The following is a 27,526-nucleotide window of genomic DNA, read 5'->3' as shown; positions in this document are numbered from 1 at the left end:
AACATTGGCAAGATTTTGTGCACGTGTTACAGATGGCGTACTACAGTTCGGCCAATGCTTATTTACATTAGGTTACTCTTCGTAATACTAATACTAGGAAGAATTACTAGTATCATACCAAAACAAGCTTCGCACATATAATTTGGATTCACTACAAAAGAGGTTCGCGATTTGGCTTACAACTATGCAAAAGCGCTAGGATTGAAATGCCCAGAGTCGTGGAATGAAAAGGCCATTGCTGGCCCAGATTGGTATCCGGTATTTCTGAAAAGACATGGTGATCTTGCTATAAGAACTCCCCAAGCAAATAGTTTTGCACCTATAAACAATGTCAACGAAGGTCCAAAGAAGATTACGATTCTTCCTCAGAGGACGACGATACATTGTGTTTAGTTTATGGCGATCCATACAGTGCGAGTACATGTAGCGAGAAGTGGATTTAGTGCATTCGATGTACGGAATCAGCCTATGAAAACCGAATAAAGCAGAACTTGTTTTACGTGTGTATTAACTGTGACTCTGACGATGATCTCCAGGTATGGTACTTTGTAGAAGCAAAAGGATAAACATTTTCAAACTAGTTTGCGGTGCATACTAATAAAACGCAACTAAACTTCGTAATAATATTTACTCCTCTTCTAGCTATACAGTAGTCCTATCAGAGGAATCCTTTGCAATTCATAAACTACAATCAAAACAACTTAAATGCAATTGGCTAATTTTCTGTAAGCCTATTGTAGACGTAGGCTATGATTTGATAATTTCGTCATTTTGTTATGACCTTTCAGTTTGTAGTTTTGATTCCTTAGCTATGAGTTAGTTCCGTTTTGGTTTTCCTACAAAGCTTGATGTAACAATAAATCTTTTATGTTGAGAAAATATAAGCTACAGGTCCCCCTACTTTCTTTCCTATTTAACTAATATAGTTTCCCCTTTCATTTAATTATGTTTTGATTCTCTTTCAGACGCTAAGTATTTAATGCTGGTAACATTTACAGTCTTTTTGCATTAGTAATAGTTGCATTAATAATATCTACCAATTTCTGGAAAGTGCCACAAGAATAACATGTGACAGTTTGCCCCATATATTGTGACAACTTACCCCGAATATGGGGTACATTGTCACAACTGTATTGATCATAAAACATAGTACATAAGTCCAGTTCAGAGCGAGTTACATTGGACAGAGAAATATACGTTATGCACAAGATAACAAAGTATGTGTATACTAAAAATTATAATTTTCGGCCTTACACGAGCATCACAAGAAAATAAAACGTGAAAATTGTGACATACTCCCGGTCCCCCCTATGAGGGATAACGTCCCTCGGCATAGCCGAGTCGGCGGGCACACTATTTACGGAAAGTATTTTCTAAAATATAAAATTGCATTTTTTTTCAAATAGGCTATAAGCATAATCAATACATTAATTTGTTATATAATTATCTCAAGCTAAGGTAAGTTTTTTTTTTCATTTATTCAGTGCATTCAAAACTTTATAAAGGTCTTATGTAGAATGTTATTGTATACCTTAACGTGAAAGCATTTAATTCGCCCGAAGAAAGTCCAAAATTTGATAAAAATCACTTTCAGTGTGATCAACTTAGTTGTAGCAATAATATATTAACAAAAAGCTCAAAACCCCAGGTGGGTTTTTTCAGGTGGGTCCAGCCCGATGGGCCCACTTGGGCAAACCCTGGCGAATATGGGTGCGAATTAGGCCAAAGTTTCATGCATGCGATAGAAGCATGCTTTGCTTGCGATTTGGTAGCGTCTAAAGCCGATTATAGACATGTTTGGTGGTGAATTTTGATGTTTTATAGAATAAAATTTTCTAGTCTGTATTTATATTTGTACAGATAAAAAAAAAAAAAAAAAAAAAAAAAAAAAAAAATCGTGACTCAAAAGCTAAATTTCTTGACTTTCATGATCGTTTTCTGATTTCGTGACCGATAGACACTTTATTATTATTATTATTATTATTAAAGGTTTGGACCTAGAAACGTTTCTTTCACATTTCTCGATTTTCAGCTTCCTGTTTTAACTCCCAATAATTTCTTCTATTTTCCAAATCATCGATCGGTTGTATTCTTCCTATCCCTCGCTTACCTTCTATGCCGATATGAAGAACAATTTCTTCGCAAGATGTGCCCAATCTAATTGGCCGTCCTACGAAGGATGCTGGTTAGAAGCGTCCTCTTTTTTCCTATCCGTTTTTAAACACCTTCGTTTGTTACTCTCTTCGTTCATTTTATCTTCTCCATCTTTCTCCAACACCATTTTTCGAAGCTCTTCCAACCATACAGTATAATCAGGGTTGGCAAAAACCATGGTTTTTATTGAAAAAACCAAAAAAACAGTTTTTTTTTGTGTAAACCCTTTTTTTTTTTTTTTTTTTTTTTTGGTTTAAATAATTTGCTCTATGTATTTATATCACATACGGACAGAAATAAGTTTGTTTCGCTTTGGTGTTATTATCCAACAATCAGGTTACGCTGGAAGGGGTTACATAAGCTTAAAGCGAAATCCAAACCGCTTCTCGGCTTACATCCGAGAGAAATTTTCCCTCTATTTGAACTCGAAACCAGGATTAACTGGCAATACGTCAGCCGACTCACTCACGAAAGACTTCTGATAAAAATACATTATACTGATCTTTACATACTTGTTAATATAATTGTCAAGAGCCATTTCACAAGGACAAAAAAATAAACAGTTGCACAAGTGAAACCATTATACAGAATGACATATGGACAATTTCAAAATACTGCAGAGTACAGAAGAACTAATTTGCTCCAAGTTAGTTTACTACAACTTTTATTAGCCCAAGTTAAAGAAATGCAACGACTTAATTTGCATATCAATAAGAAAAGTGAATAAAGATAGGAATTATTTAAATCCACTTTGGTTCTGACCCATCTATACATAAATAGATAACAAAGATACTTCTGATTTCAATAAATGCCTCTGGTGGGGTTTTGTATGACCCTCCTTCCCCACAAAAAGTACGGCACTTCGACGTATTTTACCAACAGTAAACATTATTAAAACGAAACAATATTTAGAATTTTTCTTTGATTATAATTGCATAACAATAATAACAAACTATAAAAAAAAATCACAAAAGAAACATTTATAAAGTTATATAAAGAACAAAAGTTGCTTTTGTAGCATAATCTCTTTGAGTACTGAATGGGGAATTTAGGTCTGAATATAATACAAATAATATGTGGGAGTGAAACGTGATAATTCACAAATGTGTGTTCATCAAGATTTTACGAACACTTATACTTTTACGAACAATTTTCGTGTTTTGGTTTAAACCAGTTGGTTTTTTTTTAAAAAAAACAGCTGGTTTAAACCAGCCAACCCTGAGTATAATACTTCATATATAACACTTGAATAACCTCTTCTTTATTCCAATATTAAGCCTGCTAGTTAGGAGTGATCTTTTCTTGTTGAATGCTTTTTTTTTTTTTTTTTTTTTTTTTTTTTTTTTTTTTTTTTTTTGCTATGACAATTCTTGACTTGATCTCTTTGGTGCGGTAGGTGTCTCGTTAAAGACATCAAATGCTTCACTTAGAAAAGGAAATTATTAAAAACCTACCTTTATTTTCTCACCACTATTATAACTGGATAATTACACACATAGAAACGAAAAATAGCTGCATTAAAAAGGAGATCGGAAATCTCCCGAATTTTTCTTGCATATTTGGTGGAATAGTACGATACCAAATGTCAAATGTAGTATAGCAAGTTCTTTAATCGTAAAATATATTGTAAGAAAGCAAATTGGTAACTGAAAATGGGAACTGCAAGATTCCATTTCAGTGGCAGTGATATGAGCTCATACAGGATTTTTATTTTTCACACTAGTAACGCTATACTTTTAAACCTAAGATACAGCTATTGTACACATTGCAGAAATACTCCACTGGCAGAAACAATATCTAATACAGTAATCTTTCAGATACCTTTACTTATTTTAACTGTCGTTAACAACCCTACACTTGTAAATCTAAAATACAGTCGTATTACTTAGTATTTAATTCTTCCACCTACAGAAATTTGTTCCTTATACACATGCCTTTCCATGCAGAGTGTTGACTTTTATCTGAACATATGGTAGCCTAAACTTGACCAGCACCGTAAGAGATTATAATTTAAGATACTGCATTTAGACAGAAACTGAGATCATCATGGTGTCCTTACGGAATATTACATGCTAACAAGCATAGAGATAAGATACGAATATATTTGTTAAGTTATGTAGTACTCTTTTAAAATAGCATTAGATATTTTTTTTCCTAAAAAAAACTAAAAGGGTACGTAAAACAGGATGCCACCTTTTTTCTTTTCTTTAAAGATAAAAATGGTGCTGGTCAAGTTTTGGTACACCACATTAAAAAAAAAATACAGGTGAAATTCAATACTGTGCACGAAAAGACATATTTATAAGAAATAAACCTCTGCAGGAGAATGCAAAGTAGCTAATCTAACTGTATTTTAGGTCTGCAAGTGTAGGGTTACTAGTGTAAAATCATTACAAGCGCTTTACGACGAATAAAATAAGTGAGGGTGTATCAAAGATAACTATTAGATGTTATTTTCCACCGGCGGTGCATTTCTGCACAATGTACGGAAGCTGTATTTTATGTTTATAACTGGAGCGTTACTACCTACTCTTACCATAAATACTGTCCTAACTTTTTGAGGTTGGCTGCACTTCCGCCCGTACAAGCAATATTCCGTAAGAGCAGTACCGGTATCCTGAAGCGCGAGTCATTGCTGGATGAGCTGAACTATAAAGATGTCAGTTGTAAATATTTAAGATGGAATGCAGCCAGTATGAAAATCTCGTGGCTGTGATAGCGTTTCACAAGGAAGGCAAATCACCAGGGGAGATTTTTAAAATCCTCCAGAATCTTCAAACTAATAATAATAATAATAATAATAAAACATTTGTAGCACTATCCAGAGCTTTGTGGGGTGGAAGACCACGCAGAATGCGAACACGAGCTCTTAAGAAACCAATGGCGGTGCGTGTCCGACGAAATCCAGTCACGAAATAGTCAGTTATGGCTCGTGAGCTAAAGATACTGAAAATGTCTATGTCTCGCACGTTAAGCAGTGACCCAGGACTCATATTTACAAAGAACGCAAAGGACATCTACTGACAAATGAACTGAAGCGCCCGAGGCTTCTAAAAGCAAAGCGTTTACTTAATTGTTCCGCAGCAAATGGGCACCGTCTAATCGTTTTCACTAATGAAAAGATTTTCAGTGTTGAGACTTTCAATGACAGGATAGTCACACCTTCTAAAGAAGCTGGTGAAAAAGCTCCAAGGATCTAGAGGGGTCAGCATCCTGCCTGTCATGGTGGTGGGTTGTAAGCTACTAAGGCATATCGGAGTTTCACTTTTATGAAAAGGGATTCACAACATCAGCCAGAGTGTACCAGGAGGCAGTGCTTGTGAGACTAGTCCATGATCTCATCAATACCCTCTTCTATGGACAGAACTAGAGCCCCAGCGCACAAAGAACGGACAGCCGAGCAGTAGCTGGTGGCAAATGTTCCAGGTTCCATTTCCACTTCAGAAGTCCGGACCTAAACCCTTTGGACAACAAATTATGGTTCAAGCTTCAGGAGATGGTTTGCAAAAAGAGACATCCTAATATTGAAAGTTTGAAGCGGTCTGTTCGGAAGTCAGCTTCAGATTTTCATGTTGCTGTGTTACGCAATGCAATTGATGAGTGAGCACAAAGACTTAAGGACTGTTGCATGCTACTGGTGGCAATTTTGAATAATTATTTATGATTGTGATATGATATGATTGTTCATAATTCATCAATGTGTTAAAATATCTCTAACCATTTTGTGTTAATGTACTTAAAACTTTGGGACAGTATTTAAGGTTAAGACTAGGTAGTATGAAATATTGACAAATGGTATTAAACCTCGTATCATTGAAAAAAAAAAAGTTCTTTTCACTATTGTCGCTTACGCCCCAGCGCACAAAGAACGGACAGCCGAGCAGTAGCTGGTGGCAAATGTTCCAGGTTCCATTTCCACTTCAGAAGTCCGGACCTAAACCCTTTGGACAACAAATTATGGTTCAAGCTTCAGGAGATGGTTTGCAAAAAGAGACATCCTAATATTGAAAGTTTGAAGCGGTCTGTTCGGAAGTCAGCTTCAGATTTTCATGTTGCTGTGTTACGCAATGCAATTGATGAGTGAGCACAAAGACTTAAGGACTGTTGCATGCTACTGGTGGCAATTTTGAATAATTATTTATGATTGTGATATGATATGATTGTTCATAATTCATCAATGTGTTAAAATATCTCTAACCATTTTGTGTTAATGTACTTAAAACTTTGGGACAGTATTTAAGGTTAAGACTAGGTAGTATGAAATATTGACAAATGGTATTAAACCTCGTATCATTGAAAAAAAAAAAAAGTTCTTTTCACTATTGTCGCTTACGCCCCAGCGCACAAAGAACGGACAGCCGAGCAGTAGCTGGTGGCAAATGTTCCAGGTTCCATTTCCACTTCAGAAGTCCGGACCTAAACCCTTTGGACAACAAATTATGGTTCAAGCTTCAGGAGATGGTTTGCAAAAAGAGACATCCTAATATTGAAAGTTTGAAGCGGTCTGTTCGGAAGTCAGCTTCAGATTTTCATGTTGCTGTGTTACGCAATGCAATTGATGAGTGAGCACAAAGACTTAAGGACTGTTGCATGCTACTGGTGGCAATTTTGAATAATTATTTATGATTGTGATATGATATGATTGTTCATAATTCATCAATGTGTTAAAATATCTCTAACCATTTTGTGTTAATGTACTTAAAACTTTGGGACAGTATTTAAGGTTAAGACTAGGTAGTATGAAATATTGACAAATGGTATTAAACCTCGTATCATTGAAAAAAAAAAAAAAAAAAAAATCTTTTCACTATTGTCGCTTACGCGTATATCCACCATCACTAATGCTCCTGCTACTTTCGGACACACCACCCTGGACCAATAGCTTTACCCTGCCCTGATCCGGTTAGCATTCGTCCATCTAGCACAAGTTGTTTTGTACTTTTTGAAATATAGTTTTTGTCATAAATCCGGACGCCGTATTTATCCGCAAATCGTACAGCAATTGTACTTTTTCAACAATTACTTCTGGTGACCCCCTTGTATTTTATCTATGGCAAGTAAGATATTTTTATGTCACGCAGCGAAAATCTTTTAGGGGACAATAAGAAGGAAATCAGTGAAAGAATTATATTTTGGCAACAATTATTTCGAGAGGCGAGCCAAAATTTAACATGTATGGAAATAAATTACCCTAAAGACTAGGTTAGGTTTACTTCTGATATGATTATTTGGGTTTACTCGAACAGACGGCTCTACCAAAAACAAAATTTATAGGTAAAATAAGATGTCAAACGCTTTTCGTAAAAGAAGAGGAGTGTGAATATAAGTAATTTCTGTCATTAGATATCATATTGAAATACAATTTGAATGAGAGTGAACGTATTCTAAGTGTAACTATTTACTGAAGCGGAAGACGGAAGAATACAGGAATGCGAAGAAGGCGGAAATAAACGGCGGGAATGTTCTGTTCGTGTTAGCAATCGACATTTGTGATTGATATAATGCAAACATATGATTTTATTATAAAGAATTGTGTGATAAAGAGCGTCATATTATAAAGTTTTTGCAGCGTCATGGTATGTTGAAACGTAAAATCAACTATGCTAAATGTGGAAAAGTAAAAATTCAAAACAGACGAATTTCTCCTCGCAGCTAGCCATTTGCACCCGGGGAAAAAAGTGAAGCCATTTTGAATTACGATTATTTAAGTACTTTTGAAGGTGAAAATTATTGTGGATAATTTAATTTTTTCCACTATCCTTGTTTATGCGCGTGCCCCCTCGCTGACGCGCCTGCTTCATGCGGACGCACCACCTCGCTCCGCTCGGCCCCCCTGATGCGCTCCTGCCCTGACTCGGTTAGATAGCATTCATGCTTTTAGTGATCACCTAGCACAAGTTGGTTCGTGGTTATGCATTAGCTCCTCATTTAGTGCATGCTCTGCAAGAGGAAATTGGAAAATGCAATAAATATGTGAAAATTTGGTAGAGCTGTCTGCTCGAGTAATGCCGGTTATTTTTTATTTTAAACCGACTTTCCTTGATATAAATTAATCTAAAACTCATTCTCATAGTGTTTATTTCGAACCGGAACGTCGACATTTGTACTCGAATTTTATATCTGTGCAGGGGGGAGTAAAAACCGTTAAGTCCCTAACAGAATACGTATTATTATGTAAGCAGCAAAAACAAATACATTTATAGTTGCTACCAGTTCATTTACCAGAATGCTATTTTACTTCTTACTATACATATACCACTTTATAAACAAATAATTACCTCAATCATGTTAAAATAAATACTGAAATGTACTGAACTGAAAAGAGGCCGGACTAAACCCGGATAAAATAGAACTTTGCACTACAAACAAAAATAAAGGGAGGCTGCAGCTTGTCTTAAATTTTAGTATGTTCGCTCCGCTCTTTCATTCTTTTTCGGTGTGCTCTCGGCAATTGCTGGACCTCATTCTGTAGTGGCTTCCGTCGAAGCAACGCTACACTTGCTTTTCAGTTTGCGATTATAACAGTTTGTGCGATAAATTAACAGTTTTGATAATTCTAATACACTCATAACCCCTATATTGGCTTATTAAATGATAATTGTTCCTTTTTCATATGTATTATACAGAGGTTTTCAAATAATAATTTTCCGTAATGATATACTTTAATCAAATTTTCGTTTTGCTATTAATCTCTACTTTTTAGATCACATTCTAATACATAATTTCTTTCTAATGTTTTCCATAGTTTTACTGAACACAGAATTATTCATGAGTTTATGAGTCTTTTTTCAAGTTAGATTTAGCTTCTGTTCTCATATCCGAATTTAAATTAATATATTTCTTTAACCAATATATTTGTTTAAATTCTAATGCTCTATGCATGTTCTTTAATTACATTCCAAGTGACATATACAGCTTTAAGTTTCTAATAGTGAATAATATACCGCTTTATTATAAAATGTTGTTAAAAGTTTTGTTCGTTTTGATGATAGCGAACGCTTATTTTCTAGAGCTGATGGTAAGAAAATCTTAGTGTATTTTCTTACATAATAATAAATACAGTAGAGCGTCGATTATCCGAACGTCGGTCAACCGAACGACCGCTTAACCGAACTGTGTACTCGCTCGCACCTGTTACTCTCCCACTCTACCGTTCATCATCCCCCTCACTCCCAAACCAAGTTTCCCACAGTAGTCGCCGCACTGAGCAACCGCTGGCGGAACATTGCTTCTAATGGGGCCTTCATAAGGCGCTACTGACCGGCCAAACTGCCAATCGCTGTGTTTCAACAATCAGCACACTTCTGTCGGTTTGGCACTGGCTATAGAAGTACAGTCCAGTACAGTGCAGTACAATACAGTACAGTACAGTTCGATTATTTGAATGTCCCCCAATTACTTCGGATAATCGACGCTCTACTGTACTATAATAATACACTATAAAATATAATATAGCATCATAATAATATACTATAATAAATACACCCAGTAAATCGATTCTCATTTCTTATGAGGGGCGCGGTGGCTCAGTGGTAGAGCGTTCACCTCTGGTGCTTGTGGTCCCGGGTTCGATCCCAGCCCCCGCCAAGTGAACTTTGTGGTGGACAAACACCGTGCTCGTGGGTTTTCTCGGGGTTCTCCCGTTTCCTCCCACTTTCTTCATTCCACCGTTTCACTCATCTCTCATCATCACCGTCTCCTTTAGCCTAACCGGCATAACCGTGGGACGTAAAACTTAAAGATTTCATTTTTTCATTTCATTTCTTATGAAACAGTACTTATGTAAAGTTAGATAATACACTGAAGATTCTATGTTAATATTCTACACAGCGATGCAAGCAGACTATAACCGCTTAAATATATTAGTAAATCCTTTCCCCTTACGCTAACGTTTTCATGAAAGATTATGGAAGCAGTACCGTGCTTAAATTTAAAAATAAAGGCTCCACAGGAAAATTCACGAAATTCCACGATTTCCTTCACAGAAATGTATCCATCTTATCGCGCCTGCATTAGCGGACCGTAATAATGAGTCATTTTCTCAAGGAATTTTCTCTGATGCATTATATGAAGTAAAATGAAATCTTTGAGTTTAACGTCCCATGGTAATGCCTGTTAAGCTAAGGGACACGATGATTAAAACAAGTGAATGATGATGGAAGAGTTGGTGGAATGAGAACGTGAGAGGAAACGGGAATACTCCGAAAAATCATGCGAAATTTTCCACCACAAACATTTGGCTGAGGCTCGAACCAGGGACTCCACGCACCAGAGGTAAGAGCTCTACTACTGAGGCACCGTTGCCCCATTCCCTCTCTGATGCATTTAAACTCTCAGCTGTCAAATTCCCATTCAAAAAAAAAAAAAAAAAGAAGGAAACAGATAATTACCGTCGAATTCCACTTTCTTCAATTTTTTCGGAACTTACTGAAAAGCTAGTATATAAATGACTGGTAGGTTTCATTAATGAACAAAGAATCTTGAAATCGCGACATTGCTTTATAACAGACAAATGCTCAATTACTACTATATATGAACATTCAAAGTAGCCATAACATCTGTTGATAAAAAAAAGTCAACCTTTTAGGCATATACTGTTATCTTTCAAAAGCTTTTACTTTTACTTTTAAGATTATATACTTCTTGGTAAATTAGAAAACGAAATATATTAGGAAGATAAAATGCAGTGGTTGGAGTGGTTCAAATCGTAGTTGCACAATTGTAAACATATAGCTAACTAACTAACTAACTCTATGGCCTATGGAACCCGGAGGTTCAGTGCCGCGTTCACAAAATCTCTCCACTGACTTCTATCCTTAGCTAATTGGATCCAGTTTCTACTTTGTATTCCTATCTCTGCGAGATCCATCTTAATATTATCCTCCCATCTGCGCCTAGGTCTTCCTAATGGTCGTTTTCCTATGGGTCTACCAGTCAGGACTTTGAAAGCGTTTCTACTTTCTTCCATTCTAGCTACATGACCTGCCCACCTAAGCCTCCTAGACTTGACGACCCTAACAATGTTGGGTAAACCGTATAAACTATGTAGTTCCTCGTTATGAAGCTTCCGCCATTCCCCATTCTCGTTCCTCTTGGGTCCGAATATTCTTCTCAGGATCCTGTTCTCAAATACTTTCAGTGTATGTTCTTCCCTCAGAGTAAGCGACCATGTTTCGCAACCATACAGAACAACAGGCATGATTATCGTTTTATATATTTTAAGCTTCAGATTCCTCGACAGAATTCGCGACGACAAGAGATTTTGAACCGAATAGTAACACGAATTCCCTGCTTTTAGTCGACATTTAATTTCTTCGTGAATATGATTTTCGTCTGTTAATATTGATCCTAAATATTTGAAAGTATCCACTTCATCAAAAGTATTATTTAATATTTTAACGCCTCCACAATTTGCCGTATTACGGTCCCGACGCACTTCCATGTATTTAGTTTTCTCTGCATTTACTTCTAAACCCATGTCCCTGCAAGCGTTTAATAATATCTCTGCATTTATTTCTACTGTTCTCCTATCATCCCCTATTAAATTTACATCATCAGCATATGCCATAACCTGGTGAATGCCGTTCAACTCTAGGCCCTGGTTGCTATCTTTGATTTTCCTTATGGCGTATTCCAGCACAAAGTTAAATAATAATGGCGACAACGCATCTCCTTGTTTCAGGCCATTTTCGACGTGGAAGCTCGTGGATAAAAATTTTCCTACCCGGACTTTACTTTGGGATTCACTTAAACATATCTTAATTAATCTAATTAGCTTTCTCGGTATTCCAAGTTCTGTAAGAAGTTGTATAATGTTTCTCTCCTAACCGAGTCGTAAGCCTTTCTAAAATCAATAAATAGTTGATGTACCGGGGTATTGTATTCCCACTTCTTTTCGAGTATTTGGCGAATGGTAAATATTTGGTCGATAGTTGATCGATTTCGTCCAAATCCGCACTGATAATCTCCAATAATTTCATCTGCGTATGGGGTCAATCTTGCTAACAGAATATTTGAAAGGATTTTATAGGATGTTGACAGAAGAGAAATGCCTCGATAATTATTACAGTCAGTTTTGTCGCCTTTCTTGTGAATTGGAACAATGATTGACTCTTTCCACTCTTGTGGCAATTCTTCCTTGTTCCAGATAAGGAGAATGAGTTTGTGTATCTTGTTCCACAATTTTTCGCCTCCAGCCAAAATTAACTCAGCCGGAATTTCATCTACACCCGGAGATTTGTGTTTCTTTAATTTCTTTATAGCGGCTTCCACTTCTATTCGATTGGGTCCTGGAATATACGGTTCTGCGGTGTGTATCTCCTTTTCTCCACGCACATTAGTTTTTGGCTGCGTGTTCAGCAAATCGTCAAAGAAATCTTTCCATCTATTTAAGAGGCTATCCGTATCAGTGAGAACTGTTCCGTCAGATTTCTTTAATATATAAGCACGAGGTTGATAGCCTTTCTTAAATTCGCTGATCCCCTTATACATGTCCCGAATATTTTTATTTTTACTATTATCTTCAAGTTCCTTAATTTTAGCTTTCAAAAAATCGCGTTTCTTTGTTCTAAAAGTTTTGGAAGTTTCCCGCCTGATATCTGCGAAATTTTGTGTAGTTATTTCATTCGGATTTTGTAGCCACCGTAATTTTGCCTGTTTTCTCTTCTCTACTAGTTTAATGCATTCTTGGTCGAACCATGGTTTGTTCCTACGTATTTCCGCGTGTCCCAATTTTTCTACTGCTGAACTTTTAATGCTATCTCTAATTTCAATCCAAGTATCCTCAACACTAGTGCACTCCGAGTCTTCTAAAACCGAGAATCTATTCGAAACTTCAATCTGGTATTCCTCTCTTACCTGGCTCTCTTCTAATTTCTTTAAATTAAATCTATCCGTTTTCGGACATTGAGTATTACATTTATTCAACGATAATCTCTCCCGTATTATCGCTGCTACCAGGTAGTGATCAGTGTCACAATCAGCCCCTCTAAACGACCGAACGTCAATTATGCTAGATTGTCTTCTTCTATCTACTACAACGTGATCAATTTGATTATGTGTTTTTCCGTCTGGTGATGTCCAAGTGTATTTATGAACGTCGCGATGTGGGAATTTTGTACTCTTCACGATTAGATTTTTGGATGTTGCAAAGTTCACGAGTCTAACACCGTTGTCATTACTTTCCTTATGCAAACTTTCGTTCCCTATAATCGGTTTGAAAATATCCTCTCGTCCTACCTTCGCATTGAAATCCCCTAATAGAATCTTCATATGGTATCGCGGGAGTTGGTCAAATATCCGTTCCACTTCTTCGTAAAAACTATCTTTTATATCGTCAGTCTTATCTTCAGTTGGGGCATGTACATTTAAAACAATAATATCACACCACCGTCCCTTAAGAGTAATAAAAGAAAGTCTGTCAGTAACAAATTCAACCCGTTTAATTGCTGGTAATATTCGTTTGTGAACGAAAAACCCTGTTCCTAACTGGTGATTTTTTATTTCCTTCCCCGTAAAAGAACGTAAAATTTCCGGAATTCTCAGATCCATTTCCTTCCCATCTAACTTCCTGAACTCCTACTAAGTCCATCCTGTATTTCTCTAACTCACTCGTTACAGATTTTAACGCGCCTGCCCTATAAAGACTTCTAATATTCCATGATTGTAAACATATAGGCCTAATGCAAATTATTCATATGGAAGAAAAAAACTCTGAGTAAAATAAACTCGAGTGATGAAATACGCTCTCGACACAGCTTTAGATTTTACTGTGGCACACAATCCTCCGCATCGGACACACACACATATCTTCGTAAAGGTGGTGTTTATCTCGCAGGGGTAAAATATTGGGATTTTTGGAAACACCCACAATTACATACTCTTGAAGTCAATCGAAATATCTAGGAGGTACATGTCATGTATTTCCAAGGACACATAGACCTCAAAGGTTGACCAAAAGTGACCTCACTTGAGGTACAGGCTTTCAACATAGAATTTCCGCTTCAGCTGAAACGAAATAGAAAAATCAGATTCAGCAAGAGGAATTGTTTAGATAGTTGGACGTAGAACAAAACTTCTTTCTCAAGAAATCCCAAGACGACATTGTTTGTCAATAAAAGGAAATAGGGGAAGTGGGGGCATAATGACCCCCCGTGGCAAGATGGTCACCCCGGTATATAGCGGTGTTCCTCTGGTCACAGAGAACTGATACTACTGCACAAGCTGTAGTTAGTGTGGCACGAAGTGTTTTGAAAGGGAGACGTTGCTACCTTCAATAGCGTGTGAAATAAACGGAGAAAACCATTTTAATGATACGTCGATATAAAGTATATATAGTGAATATTCTACCTGTTGCTGAAAAAAGTAATTACTTGAATAAAACATGGTGCACACATAGATAGTGAGAAAGGTTTGGCCATAAACAATTATACATGATTTCGTTGTGGAAGATGGTGGATAGCAGATAAAGGGTTTTTGAAAGTTATATCGGGGTTAGGGCAAAATTGCTCCTTAAAATTGTACAAGGAACCAAAATATTCCGTGTCGAATGAGCAGGGTAATATATTACCCTATGAATAGTATGAAGTCAGTGCTCCCTGTGGTCGAGTGTGTGTCATTATTTTGTCATCTGTTGGCATATTAGAGACTTAGTTTCGAAATTTTTTGATAGCCCCTCTATTCCACTTTGTATTTTCTTTTTTATTTAGTTTATTTTAGTATTATTTTCGTTTTTATAGTTTTCCGCTCATTGTTTTATAGTTGTACAACTAATTGTTTCATTAACATTTTCAATGAATAAGGAGACTAATATTTTCTTATCGAAACAGAACATAATTTTTTGTATGTATATGTTCCAAGGATGGGGCCATTTTACCCAGGGGGTTGGGGTAAAACGGTCATTCACAATAGGTCCATTTATTTGCACATACAACTTGTTTGGTAAAACTTTCACGCCTTCTACCTATTTACACATGTAGAAGAAAAAAGAAATATTATACTACAAAATCACCGATTTTCCATTCATAGCAACGTTGCTATTTCAATTTCAACCTTAAGGTGTCCATTATGCTCCCACCTTCCCTATTGACTTGAAATTTATTTCAAAATCTATTGCTAATACATAAGCAAATAAAAAGAGGCACGTGTAGCATTAAGTAAAATAGCAAGAAAGGGAAAATTTAATGAGTAAGGGGTAAATAATTGTATGGAAGTAAAGGACTTATGCTATTGCATTGGATTTAATTATCTATAAAGGAGTTTATACATAATGCTTCAACGAAGCTTAAGGCGACATAATTATCTCTTTAAAAATATTATCTTAAAAATATAAAAGCGAAAACATCTGCAACGACGATGGCGGAAATCGAACTCCGAATCACTGTGACTCTCATTACACATCATTCAACAATAGCGTAATATCATGATTATGATTTCGAATTAAGTTTATATCTTTATATGTTTTATTATTCTCAAATAGATTTCTTGTAATCATCAAATTTTATTTTTTTCTACTACTTATTTGGTTATTCCTTGTATTTTCTTTTCTTTATCATCTCCTTTAAGTGCATACATTTTTATTTAATCCAACAAATTCAGTCGTTACTTTATCTTTATTCTCATCTTTCATCTTTCCCAATACTTTCTTATCAATTAATAGTATTTTGTATCTATTATCTTCTTGATATTCACTTATGTCAAAATGACAGATCATTTCACTCATAAAAGTCATCTGTCTCAATTTCATATATAAAACTACCAGTATCATATATAACATGAGTGTATAATGTTTTCATTCTTTGGCTTAATAACATTATCCTGAATGCCATAGATTAACAGTTTTGATAATTCTAATACACTCATACCCTCTATATTGGCTTATTAAATGCTAATTGTTCCTTTTTCATATGTATTATAATATTCCGTAATAATATTCTTTAATCAAATTTTCGTTTTGCTATTAATTTCTCTACTTTTTAGATCACATTCTAAGGTAATACATTTCTTTCTAATGTTTTCTATAGTTTTACTGAACACAGAATTATTCATGGGTTTATGAGTCTTTTTTCAAACTAGATTTAGCTTCTGTTCTCATATCCGAATTTAAATCAATATATTTCTTTAACCAATGTTTGTTTAAATTCTAATACTTTATGCATCTTCTTTAATTACATTCCAAGTGACATATACAGCTTTAAGTTTCTAATAGTGAATAATATACAGCTTTATTATAAAATGTTCTTAATAGTTTTGATCTTTTTGATGATAGCGAACACTTATTTTCTGGAGCTGATGGCAAGAAAATCTGAGTGTTTGTTATGTAAATTCTTTGGGTATTCTAAATCAACTTCTAATATGTCACCAGTTTCAGAGTCGTCTTGAATATTTATTATATTTATGTGAGCATGAATCCATTTAAAGTCTTCGAAAGGTGTTTTTTTACTCAGCTCACCCACACAAGTTATTTTTATCTAAACGTTAGATATGTTGAACACCTACTTTTATTAAAACCTACATGTAGTTATTTGCTTTTACGTATCTTTTAACGCATTTAGATATTCCACTTTTTATAGCCTTTGCTATCATTATTATCTTATCATAATCAGTTAATGTTTCTAGTTTAATATTAGTCATTTTAAATGTCGAATCCCATGGTAAGCCAGGTGCTGTATAATACAAAGTAGTATCTGATCCATATGCTTTTAAACATACATCTCTAAAATTCTCAAGTACATCTGCTAGAATTAAAACTTCTGACTTGTTACGAAATTCAGTATATCTTCAAGGTTTTTATTATCGAATGATTTCCATTCATTTTCTGCATGTTCGTAGTCTTTATCATTTACATGAGTTTTAGTAAGTTTATTAAGGAACTTTTGGAGATTGTATTCTTTCTCTAAGTTTTCAGTTGAATCTACTCAATCATACAGGAACACACCTTTCTTTAATTACTGAATCTAATAGATCATTTTATAAGCAATCTAATGTTTCTCTATATTGTTCCTTTGTGAGTTTAGATGCTAATTCTCCTAAACATTTCTACTGAAATCTCAATAAAAATGAAATGTAATATTTAAGTTTTACGTCCTACGGATATGCCGACTAGGATAAAGGAGACGGTGATGATGAGAAATGAATGAAATGGTGGAATAAAAAAATGGAAGGAAACTGGAGAACCCGAAGAACCCACACACAGGTGTTCGTCCCCAACAAGCTCACTTGGCGGAAGTAGGGATCATACGCCATTTAGATTGAAATGTCCCCTTTGCCCAGATCCGACTAAACAGGTGCAATAATGCAAGTTGTGAATTCCTCGAGACGTTGTGCAACTTATAATAAATTATGAATCAATCTCTGTTAGTGTTAAACGACTTACTTAAGACAAAGGTTTAATTCGAGAACCGCGAAAATAACATTAAAACATTCAGTGTTGGTGCTACAGAAATTTAAAAAGGTTGTCGGTACGAGTGCGAAAGCGATTCAACTCGATCTAATATCGTATAGAGCCAGGGATAAAAGAAAAATGTCGGTCCAACATGTGGGATTGATCTCCAGTACCACGTATAATAAAGCATAACATTACTAGTTGCCATTTACGAAGCGCACCCGTTGCCAAACAGTATTCCTCGGGGTTCGACATCTGAGAGACGTTAAGTAGTCTTTTTATCTTTGGTATTTCAAAGATGTAATTAGATATCTAACATGTGTACGAACATTCTCAGCAGTCACATACCGATTAAAAGTGTCTTGATCACACCAATGATGCAGATTAGCACCAAGGATTTCAGCAGACAAGCATGGATTCCGTTGTTTTGGACCATTGCCTCCACATTCTGGTGAAGAACTATGGCCAGTATCGATAATAGTTTGCTCAAATAAATCTACATCGGTAAATAGTTTCAAGTTGTCAGGAGAAAACTCACTCAAGTCTCTAAACTTTGTCCATTAAACATGCTTGGCGTCATATGATTCGTAACACGCAGAACTTCGGTTAAATGGAGAATGATTACTGCTACAAGTATCTGGATCCATCTCTACGTGTAGAAAACCCCAAAGGGAACACTACATTGGGAGAATGTATATGCACGAATAGATAACGGACCAAGTAGAGAAGTGAGTAGAACTGACAGCATTAAGGATAAGCATCTCACAGTGATCAAGGAATTTCGTTACCTGTCAGTTCGGATGTATCTCCATAAGCAATGCAGGGTCGCTCATAACAGCGTTAACCTCGTCAAATGTCGGTAGCCTATGAAAAATTATCTTTTTAAAAGTTTTTACAAAGTGATTTTATTAATATTGAGAACACTCACAAAAAGTTTGCCTGAGGCTCGTGAAATAACTGAGCGGCCTTGTTGGACGATACGACTTCAGATTTCCGACAATCAACGCTAGTGGACTTAGTTGATTGTAAAGTTCTATTAGATCTGCTATCAAAAAGGCTTAAAGACGAGAAAAGTATAATGAACACATAGTGATCAGTAAAGAGAAGAAAGTTTGCTCTGCAACTGCTTGAAAATGTGAGTTTATGTTAATACCCGGATAATGAAAACTAGGGAGTACACCAATGGATACACTACTATCAGTGCGACAATCAGTATGCTTATCACACCTGTAAATTTTGTTATGTGATCATGAATGGTCAGTTTCAAGTTGTTCCAGTTCCTTAAGAAAACTTCGAATTCGAGCCCCTTTTGACTTTGCTGAAGGGGAATCAGAGCTTGTTTCGGAAGTTAATATTCAATATAGAATTACATTTCTACTGTAGAAGCACCATACTTAAAGTTTAAGCCGAACTTTTCCTCGTAAACTTATTACAGTCCACTCATTATCCATCTATTTGTGGTCCATCATGTTCGATTTCAGTGAAATCAAAAGTGACACGCAAACTTCTGGAGATTTTATTTTTTTCTGGTAGTGGATACGTCATTAAGACAATAACAAATAGGCTGGCTTAACTTGATGCCAACAATACATGGCGAGTGACCACCTTTATGCACACGGAGTGTTTTAGAGAGTTTAGGATATAAAATTATGACAGTTTTTCGGTTCAGGACTCTTAGATCCTGAAAGCTCAGTTTGCGTGGAAACTTCATATTACGGATTACAAACAGAGTTACGAGAAATAGCAACAACACAGACAAACGGAGGAGAAAGAGACGTTGGAACTCTCTCTTTTAGATGATGTTCAGCACCGGCAGCGAAAACCATTTCGACAACCATAAGCTCTGCGATATGCTTTTCTCTTTAAGAGGTTGGTGGATGTCTCCAGATTAAGCAGAATGATTACGCCTACGGTTGAAACAAGAGGGCTTTGTCGCTTTAAACGCTACGCACCATGACTTTCCTGGCCCACAAATAATGCGCACTACTCGATGTCATGTTGTGCTCTAAATACTGACATTGAAAGCAACAGAAGCGTTTAGAGGATAAAGGGGTTATGCTACATTTTTTGAAACGTTGCATTCTGGCTTTTCATGCACGTCTCATACGTTAATCTTGCTGCATAACACAGTATTTAGCGAGTTTTCGTTTGAGTGCACATATTTAGAAACGATGAAGGTGGTATGTTAAAGGACAGAGTTATGAAAGTCAATTTTCCTGTCATATTCAATTTGTTACACAACACCTTTATCCTCTAAGTGCTTCAACTAAGAGGCCTAGACACGCAACGTCGAACTTTCAGTCGGTAATATCCTGCGTTAACGAGTTCCGGAAGCACAAGGAAACTAAAAGTAAGAATCAGCGACTGAGTTGAAAACAGTTCAACTGCTTATTAATTTTAATCTGAGCTCTATATGTTGATATGATAGTTCAAGTTTAATCTCCTTACCAGGGGCGTATTTAGGGGGCTTTTATTTTTATTTACTATATTAAAGTAAGTGAAATATTTTACAGAATTCTCACATTTCCAAGAAGAAAGTTAGCAAAGCCCTCCCCGAAACAAAATGGTAAATACGCCACTGCTCCTTACCAATGGTATTTAGAAGATCTCAACACGAAATTATTCGGCAAATAATTTTTAGTAGACGGGGGAGTTTACGAAGACGCGAAGTATTGCAAGCACTCCAATTTAAGTAGCATCTCAGTTTGCTTTACGTTGATCATTTCTACCAAACCATGTACCATTTTTATTTTTCTAATGTTTCTTACCAGTCCAGCAGTGTATATAATAATTTCGTTAGTTACAAAATGGGACATGCTCTTAATTCCATTCGGAAGCTTAGACTCGCTACTGGCACTTTCACTTATACCTTTATACTCTCGACGCTGTTGCTCCCGACCTGGTTCTACCCACTCGTTTGCCCACGTTGATTTGGAAGCTCGTAGAGTTAACGTTTATTTCAATTTGCCGTTAGCAGACTACTTTGGACTTAACCAATCAGTTACAACTTATTTTGTATGGCTTTGTTTACTAGACGTGACCTCAATCTAGGGCTTTCAAAGTACACGAAGCCATCAGCAGCGAAAGACAGATGGTTATTCTGACTTAGACAATAATGTTACTAAATCACACTTCATACAGCCATACAACCATAATAACAAAGTAACAAAGTACTGGAGTTGCAACATTTGCCTTTTCCACCAAGTCTTTATTCTTAGAATTACCCTGCAAATGCTCTTGTGTTTTGGACTTCTTCCAGGGATAGTCCGACCTGGAGGAAGTTTTAAAAAATGGTTGGCTTATGTATTGAATTTTCCTTAAAAATGAGCATGATCATCACAGCATAACACCGGAGAGTTCACACAGAAAACTATCGCTACTCTTTGACCAATGAGTAATTCTATAGGCACACCCTCAACGAAGGATCAGCGTGAGGCCTACGTGATCAAGGAGAACTGGATGAATACTTAACCACTATTCCTGTCGACAGAAACCTCGAAATCAAAATGAGAAACGAAAGAAAAATAAATATCGGTATTAACAAAAACGCAACACCAAATAATTAAGAACTTTCAAAACGACAAATTTTTCAGTTATTAATAATTTTTTTTCGATTTTACAGTTTTTATATACAAAGTACAATGAAGACACTGAACTCAAACAAAACAGGACGGGATGTTGCACATCTATCTCAGAGGGAAACATTTAGTGATCACTCTGTTATAAGACTCCCACCAAAAACCCATATGTCCTACTGTGGTATTTGCAACTACGAGGGCAGGCAAGGAACGTGAAAAATGAATAATAATCAAATGAATGATACATGAAGCTGTCCTCTTTGCCCAACCCCCTCAGTCCGCTGGATGAGGGTGCAACAATAATAAGCTGATAGTATCTGAGACAATCATCTCACCAATGAACATCGTTGTGAATACTAAGTAGTAATTGTAGTCCAATTGGAGAAGCACTAGGTGCTTGGAGAATACGAAAAGATATGTAACTTTAATCCTTATTTTTCACGCAATAATACGCCTTCACTTGTAGTATGTAATTAGAAAAATATAATAAAAGTTGTACTAATTTTGAGTGAATTACCGGTTGGGTAGGAACTAGTGTCCAATAATCAACATCACTTTCAGATAGACCAAACAATTTGAAAATTTGAGGAAAAGACTAAAACTTCCAAAGAACTCCCAATCATGGCACTAGTAATTTATCCTACGCTTGGATAAATTTCTAACTGCGCTTTTTATACTGATATGATACTTATGATACTGGTATGATGCTGATATGGAAGTTATCATATACTGATATATGTATCATATTGTTACTTATATGATTGAGTATCAAATATGATACAAGTATCATATACTGCTTTGATACTTATGATATGCTTTTTATGCTGATGTGATACTATAATTGTGCTAATAGTATAAGTGCCCACAGTTTGATACATTTCTAATTGCACTATCAATACTAATTTGAGGATGTTGAATCCAAAGAAATTGTTTATAAACGTATCCGAACTTTGAGGTCATTTTTCTCGTAACGCCATGGACGGATGTTTTAAAATAGTTTTTTTTTTTGGACTCAACGTCATAAATCACACACTATATAGTATAAAAAGCGCAAATAGAGATTTATAGAAGGGTGTACACTTTTTACTAGTATCATGATCAGTTGTTGTTTGCTAGAGAGCTGGCGCTCCCTAATGAACCTGACTACTCCAGTTTGAGAGTAGGCGCATCCTACAATTGATAGAATGATAATAAAAGATATCGACAAACGAGAGCTCATTTAGGTTACTACAGGTGCTGCATGCTGCGCCCCTATTCTACCCAATGAGTCAAGATAGGAATCTTCTCTTGCCAGCACATCTGATGAAGATATTAGAGGACGATGTAACAATTATCTTGTAAATAAGCAAATCCGCATAATCTTAAAAAGAGGTAAATTAATTTTCTATAAAGTCGAAAGAAGTGTATTTAGTTTAACGTCCAATTTATGCTCCAAGGCTAAGGGAGACAGTGACGATGATAATGAATGAAATAAAAACTGAGAGGAAACAGGAGAACAACGAGAAAACCCACGCGCACAGTATTCGTCCACTATAAGACTCACTTGAAGTAAACTGATATCTAACAAGAGACCACACGTACCAGAGTGAGCAGTTTATATCTACTCCGCGGTCCCATCAAAACGAAAATTAAAAAAAAAAAAAAAATCGAAGATTCATCACTAAGGCTAGGATTTCTATCACCTAAATCTGAAAATATTCATGCATTTATGTACTTAAAATGACCAACTAGAACCTAAAAATTCACTCAACTACAAACTATCAAGATCAATTTAGTTTAGACATTTTCAAACTATAGTAAGCGATGGCAGGTTTCCTCAGACAAAAACCCTCAAACAAATGTCCCCCCATTCTCGGAGAAAATCGCTACACTCACTCAGTGTTAAAAATATATTATAATTTCAGCGATGAATTCAGGGAGTGGCTCGGGGGAAGTTCTCCCGGATTCACATTCCCGATCATGCTCAATGAGGATTTCAGTGCTCCCATAGTGCTAGTTACATTCGTTATGTAGATATTTAAAGTCTCTTCCGAATGTGAATCGAAATACTTTTCCCAAAATGCAACAAAGAAAGTAGACCTTACGTATCACTGCAGAGGAGGAGAAAGGGGTTAAGTTTAGATACCCCTCCGTTTTTTTTATAAAACTTAGGGAAATTTACACGAGAAATGAGGTACGAAATGATGTGATGTTTAGTGTGAAAGTTTGGCAGTAAAGTTAAGTTTAATATGAGAAAAGATACAGTGACTCACATTAATATTCGGACACCATAGATATTACACATAATTTGCTTGCTGTACATGGAAAAAAAATAATAAATGGGAAACCAACGGAAAACAAGCATAAAGGCAATGATTTGATCTAACAAATATGCTATCAGTTAATTAAATTATGCAAATTAAGTCTACTTTATGAGCACGCAATTACAATATATCGTATTTTGGACGCCACTTTAATATTCGGACAGTTGTTTTGACGTTTGTTTATCAATAGTAAGCGAGACAGCGGAAGAGTTCCAGTTGCAGTTTAAGTTGTCCCGAGACAGGACATGTATACCTGCTTCGTTTATGAGTGATTAGTGTGACCAAGAGAAAGCATAAAAGGAAAATGGGGCGGAAGGGACCAAATACAACGTTTAAGCAACGGCATTTAGTAATTTTTCACTATGCGAAAGGTCTATCGTACAGGGAAATTGCAGATCTACTCAATATTTGCAAAAGCACCGTTTTGACATTGTGCAAATACTTAATAGAGAGGATTAGGTCGAGTCAGAGCCTCGAAAGGGTCGACCTGTGAAACTGAATGATGGAGAGAAACGCAAATTGATTCAGAAAGTGAAAACAAATTCCAGAATAAGTGCGCCGAAATGAACAGTAGAGCTGTATGAAGACACAGGGAAGACAGCGCATCCTGAAACTGTGCGGTGAACGTTGTGAAGTGAAGAGTTTAATGGGAAAATAGCTAGAAAAAAGTACTTTTATTAGTAAAATTAACAAAGATAAAAGAGTTAAGTTCGCTAAAGTTCATATTGAGAAGCCCGCAACTTGATGGAATGGCGTGTTATTCACGGACGAATCAAAATTCAATCTCCATGCGTCCGATGCCAAGGTAATTGTGTGGCAGAAGCCAAATACAGAGTTAGATCCTGCAAATTTTCAACCTACCGTAAAGCATGGAGGAGGAAGTGTGATGGTATGGGGGTATATTTTTGCATCGGGAGAGGCAGAACTCGTGTTTGTTGAAGGGATTATGACAAAGGAGGTTTATTTGAATATTCTCTGGCAAAATCTCCACCAAAGTGTTGAAAAATTAGGAATTATGGGGATGTTTAAATTTTACCAGGATAATGACCCGAAGCATGAAGCGCATGTGGTGCGCGAATGATTGCTGTATAATTGTCCGAAAGTGTTTGAAACACCACCGCAGAGTCTCGACCTTAACCCTTGGAGACCTTAGAGAGCATATTTGGGAAGAGCTACAGCATAAGGTCAAACGGGTACAAGTAACGTCACGAGACGATTTCAAAAGGGCTCTCCGCGGAGCAAGGGATGACATATCGCCCCATTCTACCAACAAACTTGTTGGAAGCATGTCCAACCGTTTACAGGAAGTCATGAAACGTCGTGGGTTTCCCACTAAGTACTAGTGAAGCGTTTGTGAGAAAGAAAAAACACACACAAAACTTATATGTAGTAGGTGTCCGAATATTAAAGTGACGCTGCAAATACACAGTGTCATCAGTATCTGTAAGTTCTTTCTGCCTCTTTCGTTCAAGACACCGTATTTGTACTTCGTTTCTTTCTGTAAATATATGAATATCTAAATACCTATTTTTTTTCACTCACACGGCTCTAATTTATTTCATAAACCTTCCTACTTTTAAGAAAATGCAAGTGTCCGAATATTAATGTGAGTCACTGTATGTAGACGTGGGTTTGTAAGACGCGGAAGGTTTCAATGATTCGGCAGCATGGTAGCCGTATAGGATGGCAAATCGGAGCGGTGAATGTGATATTTCCGCATTGAACTTTACAGAATTATGTAAGAATAATGAAGATAATCTATTAAATATAGATGAGAACCATGGATTACTAATTTAAGTGATAATTGAAGCTTCTATGAGAACTGAGTCCAGTCATTGTTCTAGTCTAACTAAAGCCTTACCGGGTAACCTAACCTAACCTAGCCTAACCAAATCTAAATTAACCTGACCTAACAATTCTTTTATGTTTTAAATGTCTTTTTGAAGGTTTAAAACTAGAGGGGCACCTCGAAGTCTAAACTGCAGAAAGAGACAGACAGGTGACGATTTCTCTTTTCAAAGTGGTTGATGCTATATCAGATCAAGAAGTCTTACACTTCATACTGTACAATATTCCTTCACATTTCGTTACACAAATCAAAATATTTCTAAGATAGATTTTTTTAATAACCTCGTTGTCAATACTGTCGAGTATAATTCTTAACAATAAGTGAAATAAGCCTAAATTTTGTTCAAACATATATTTTTATGTCATTTTAGACCCAAGTATGAATTATAGTGCAAATATTCACTTATATGTTAAATGGAAATCGTATTTTCATATTTACGAGTCAGAAATGTGTTTATATTTAATTAGACATATAAATGGATGTTAGGATTTCAGGATAAAAATATGACATGTCATAGAAATCGAAACCCTATTAATCACAATACAAATTCAGTTTAGCTTTAGTTTTCAAATCTTTAACATAATTTTTCTTGAGTAGCCTATGTAAAATAGTTTATGTTTGGATTAGTGAGCTTCTACGTTTAGAAAACTGAAGTACTGGGACGTCGATAATCCGGACGTCAAAAATCCGAACGCCGTCCCTAAGAGCTAGTGACAGTACACTGAGTTTTGTGTGTGTGTGTGTGTGAAGTCAATGTTTTTACAAAAGCTTATTAATATGTAATTATTTGTCATATATATTTTTATTTTCCCTTAGGTCTATAAAAGTTAAGTTTTAAGTGAGAGTTACAAGAACAGTGTAATTTAGTGTACGAACAGGTTTTTCAGAAACATTAAACGTAAATAGTCTTACGTACGGTATTATAATTACTGTATGTACTGTATAACCACCGTATCGATAAAAGAGCATACCGTACAGTATATTTAAGCCTAAATGGCATTTTCCTGGTCATTTTCGAAAATCCGAACTATCTGTAGTCCCAATTAGTTCGGATTTTCGACGCCCTACTGTATTTATATATAAAGTTCAACATTTACTTACGTTTATCATACCGTTTCCTACTGAATACAATATTCCTGGACAGAAGTGCCGTGTTACACATTCAGGTTCTGCGTACTTTTGCCTGCAATATTCTTTCAATGCTTTTCGTTCTTCGGAACTCATCCTTTTGCCGCCTGTATATTGTATTGTACCATCTTCATTTTCATCAGTAGCCAATTGCTCATCAAGTTTTTTTGAAAAAGCATATTTTTTGTCAACGGGCGGACATTCAGCCATAATGTGAAATAATTAAGAAGTAAAAAATATACTAATAAATTTTGATGGTCCGAAAAAAAATCTACATATTATTACATTTTTGACACAGAATAAATTTTCGAATATTCTGTGCTTTGATTTAGTATAAAGTCATAGAGCTAATATTTTAGATATAAGCAATAAGGAAAGCGGAATTTTATATCGATGAGTAGTCCACCATGATGGATGATTATTGTATGATTTTTGAGGTTCATAGAAACAAATAGAAAGGAGACAACTCTTCTTCAAGAAATAATCGCGCTATCCAAGTTTACGGATGTATACATGAATTCCTGTTCGATGTACTTTTTAACCACGAAATGCACTCGTACTAGCTTATGAATTATTTCTTGTGAAAGGAATTCCATATCTTGGTACCTTGGGCGCAGATCTACTTTAGGACAACTTAACCAGAACAACCAATTTTCAGAAAATAACTCATTCAAATATTATTATGAAACGATTAAAAGTTTCCATTGTACAATACACAATATCTTGCAGATAACCAGCTTAGGCTCAACTCCTGAGTGCAGAATGCTAAAAGAGTCACTGGAACAACGGCAAAATTGGTCAACACATCATCGAAAGATAATTATCAAACACTTTATTGCTCAGTTGCACCAATCGATCGTTAATCTTAATCCGACGATTTGGCGATATAATCTTCAGATCAGTGTTGGTGCAACACATTATACACACTTCGATGATTAATTTTAGTTTGATCTCTATGCACGAATTAATCCTCGGTTGGTGCAACTCAGCATATATGTAATATCTCTTTGTTGAAATTGAAAGATCTAGTAAGCTGGATTGTTCTGCTTTAATGATGTTTTCCGTTTATGGCCCCAGAAGGAGAGGGACAGTCATTGTTGCAGCAAGGAGCCGAAAGGAAAGAATAGTTGTA

General features: G+C 35.9%; 1 protein-coding gene across 4 annotated transcripts in view; it reads right to left on the bottom strand.

Annotated features, from left to right (window-relative positions):
- Mic26-27 (MICOS complex subunit 26/27) overlaps window positions 1-26,690 on the bottom strand; it is a 65,317-nt gene extending 38,627 nt beyond the window's left edge. The window contains exon 1 of one of the 4 annotated variants that reach the window (XM_081769470.1): window positions 26,368-26,690. In XM_081769470.1, the coding sequence (XP_081625596.1) occupies window positions 26,368-26,604 (237 nt within the window). In that variant the 5' untranslated portion in view covers window positions 26,605-26,690. Of the gene's footprint in view, window positions 1-8,432; window positions 8,591-26,367 lie in introns of those variants that run through there. The other 3 variants (XM_081769472.1, XM_081769471.1, XM_081769473.1) reach the window with 3 other exon arrangements.
- Between the last annotated feature and the right edge of the window lie 836 nt (window positions 26,691-27,526).

The sequence above is a fragment of the Thermobia domestica genome, chromosome 8, assembly GCF_964235325.1.
Source record: "Thermobia domestica chromosome 8, izTheDome1.hap1.1, whole genome shotgun sequence".
Lineage (NCBI taxonomy): Eukaryota > Metazoa > Arthropoda > Insecta > Zygentoma > Lepismatidae > Thermobia > Thermobia domestica.
This window is presented reverse-complemented; position numbering and strand designations above follow the sequence as displayed.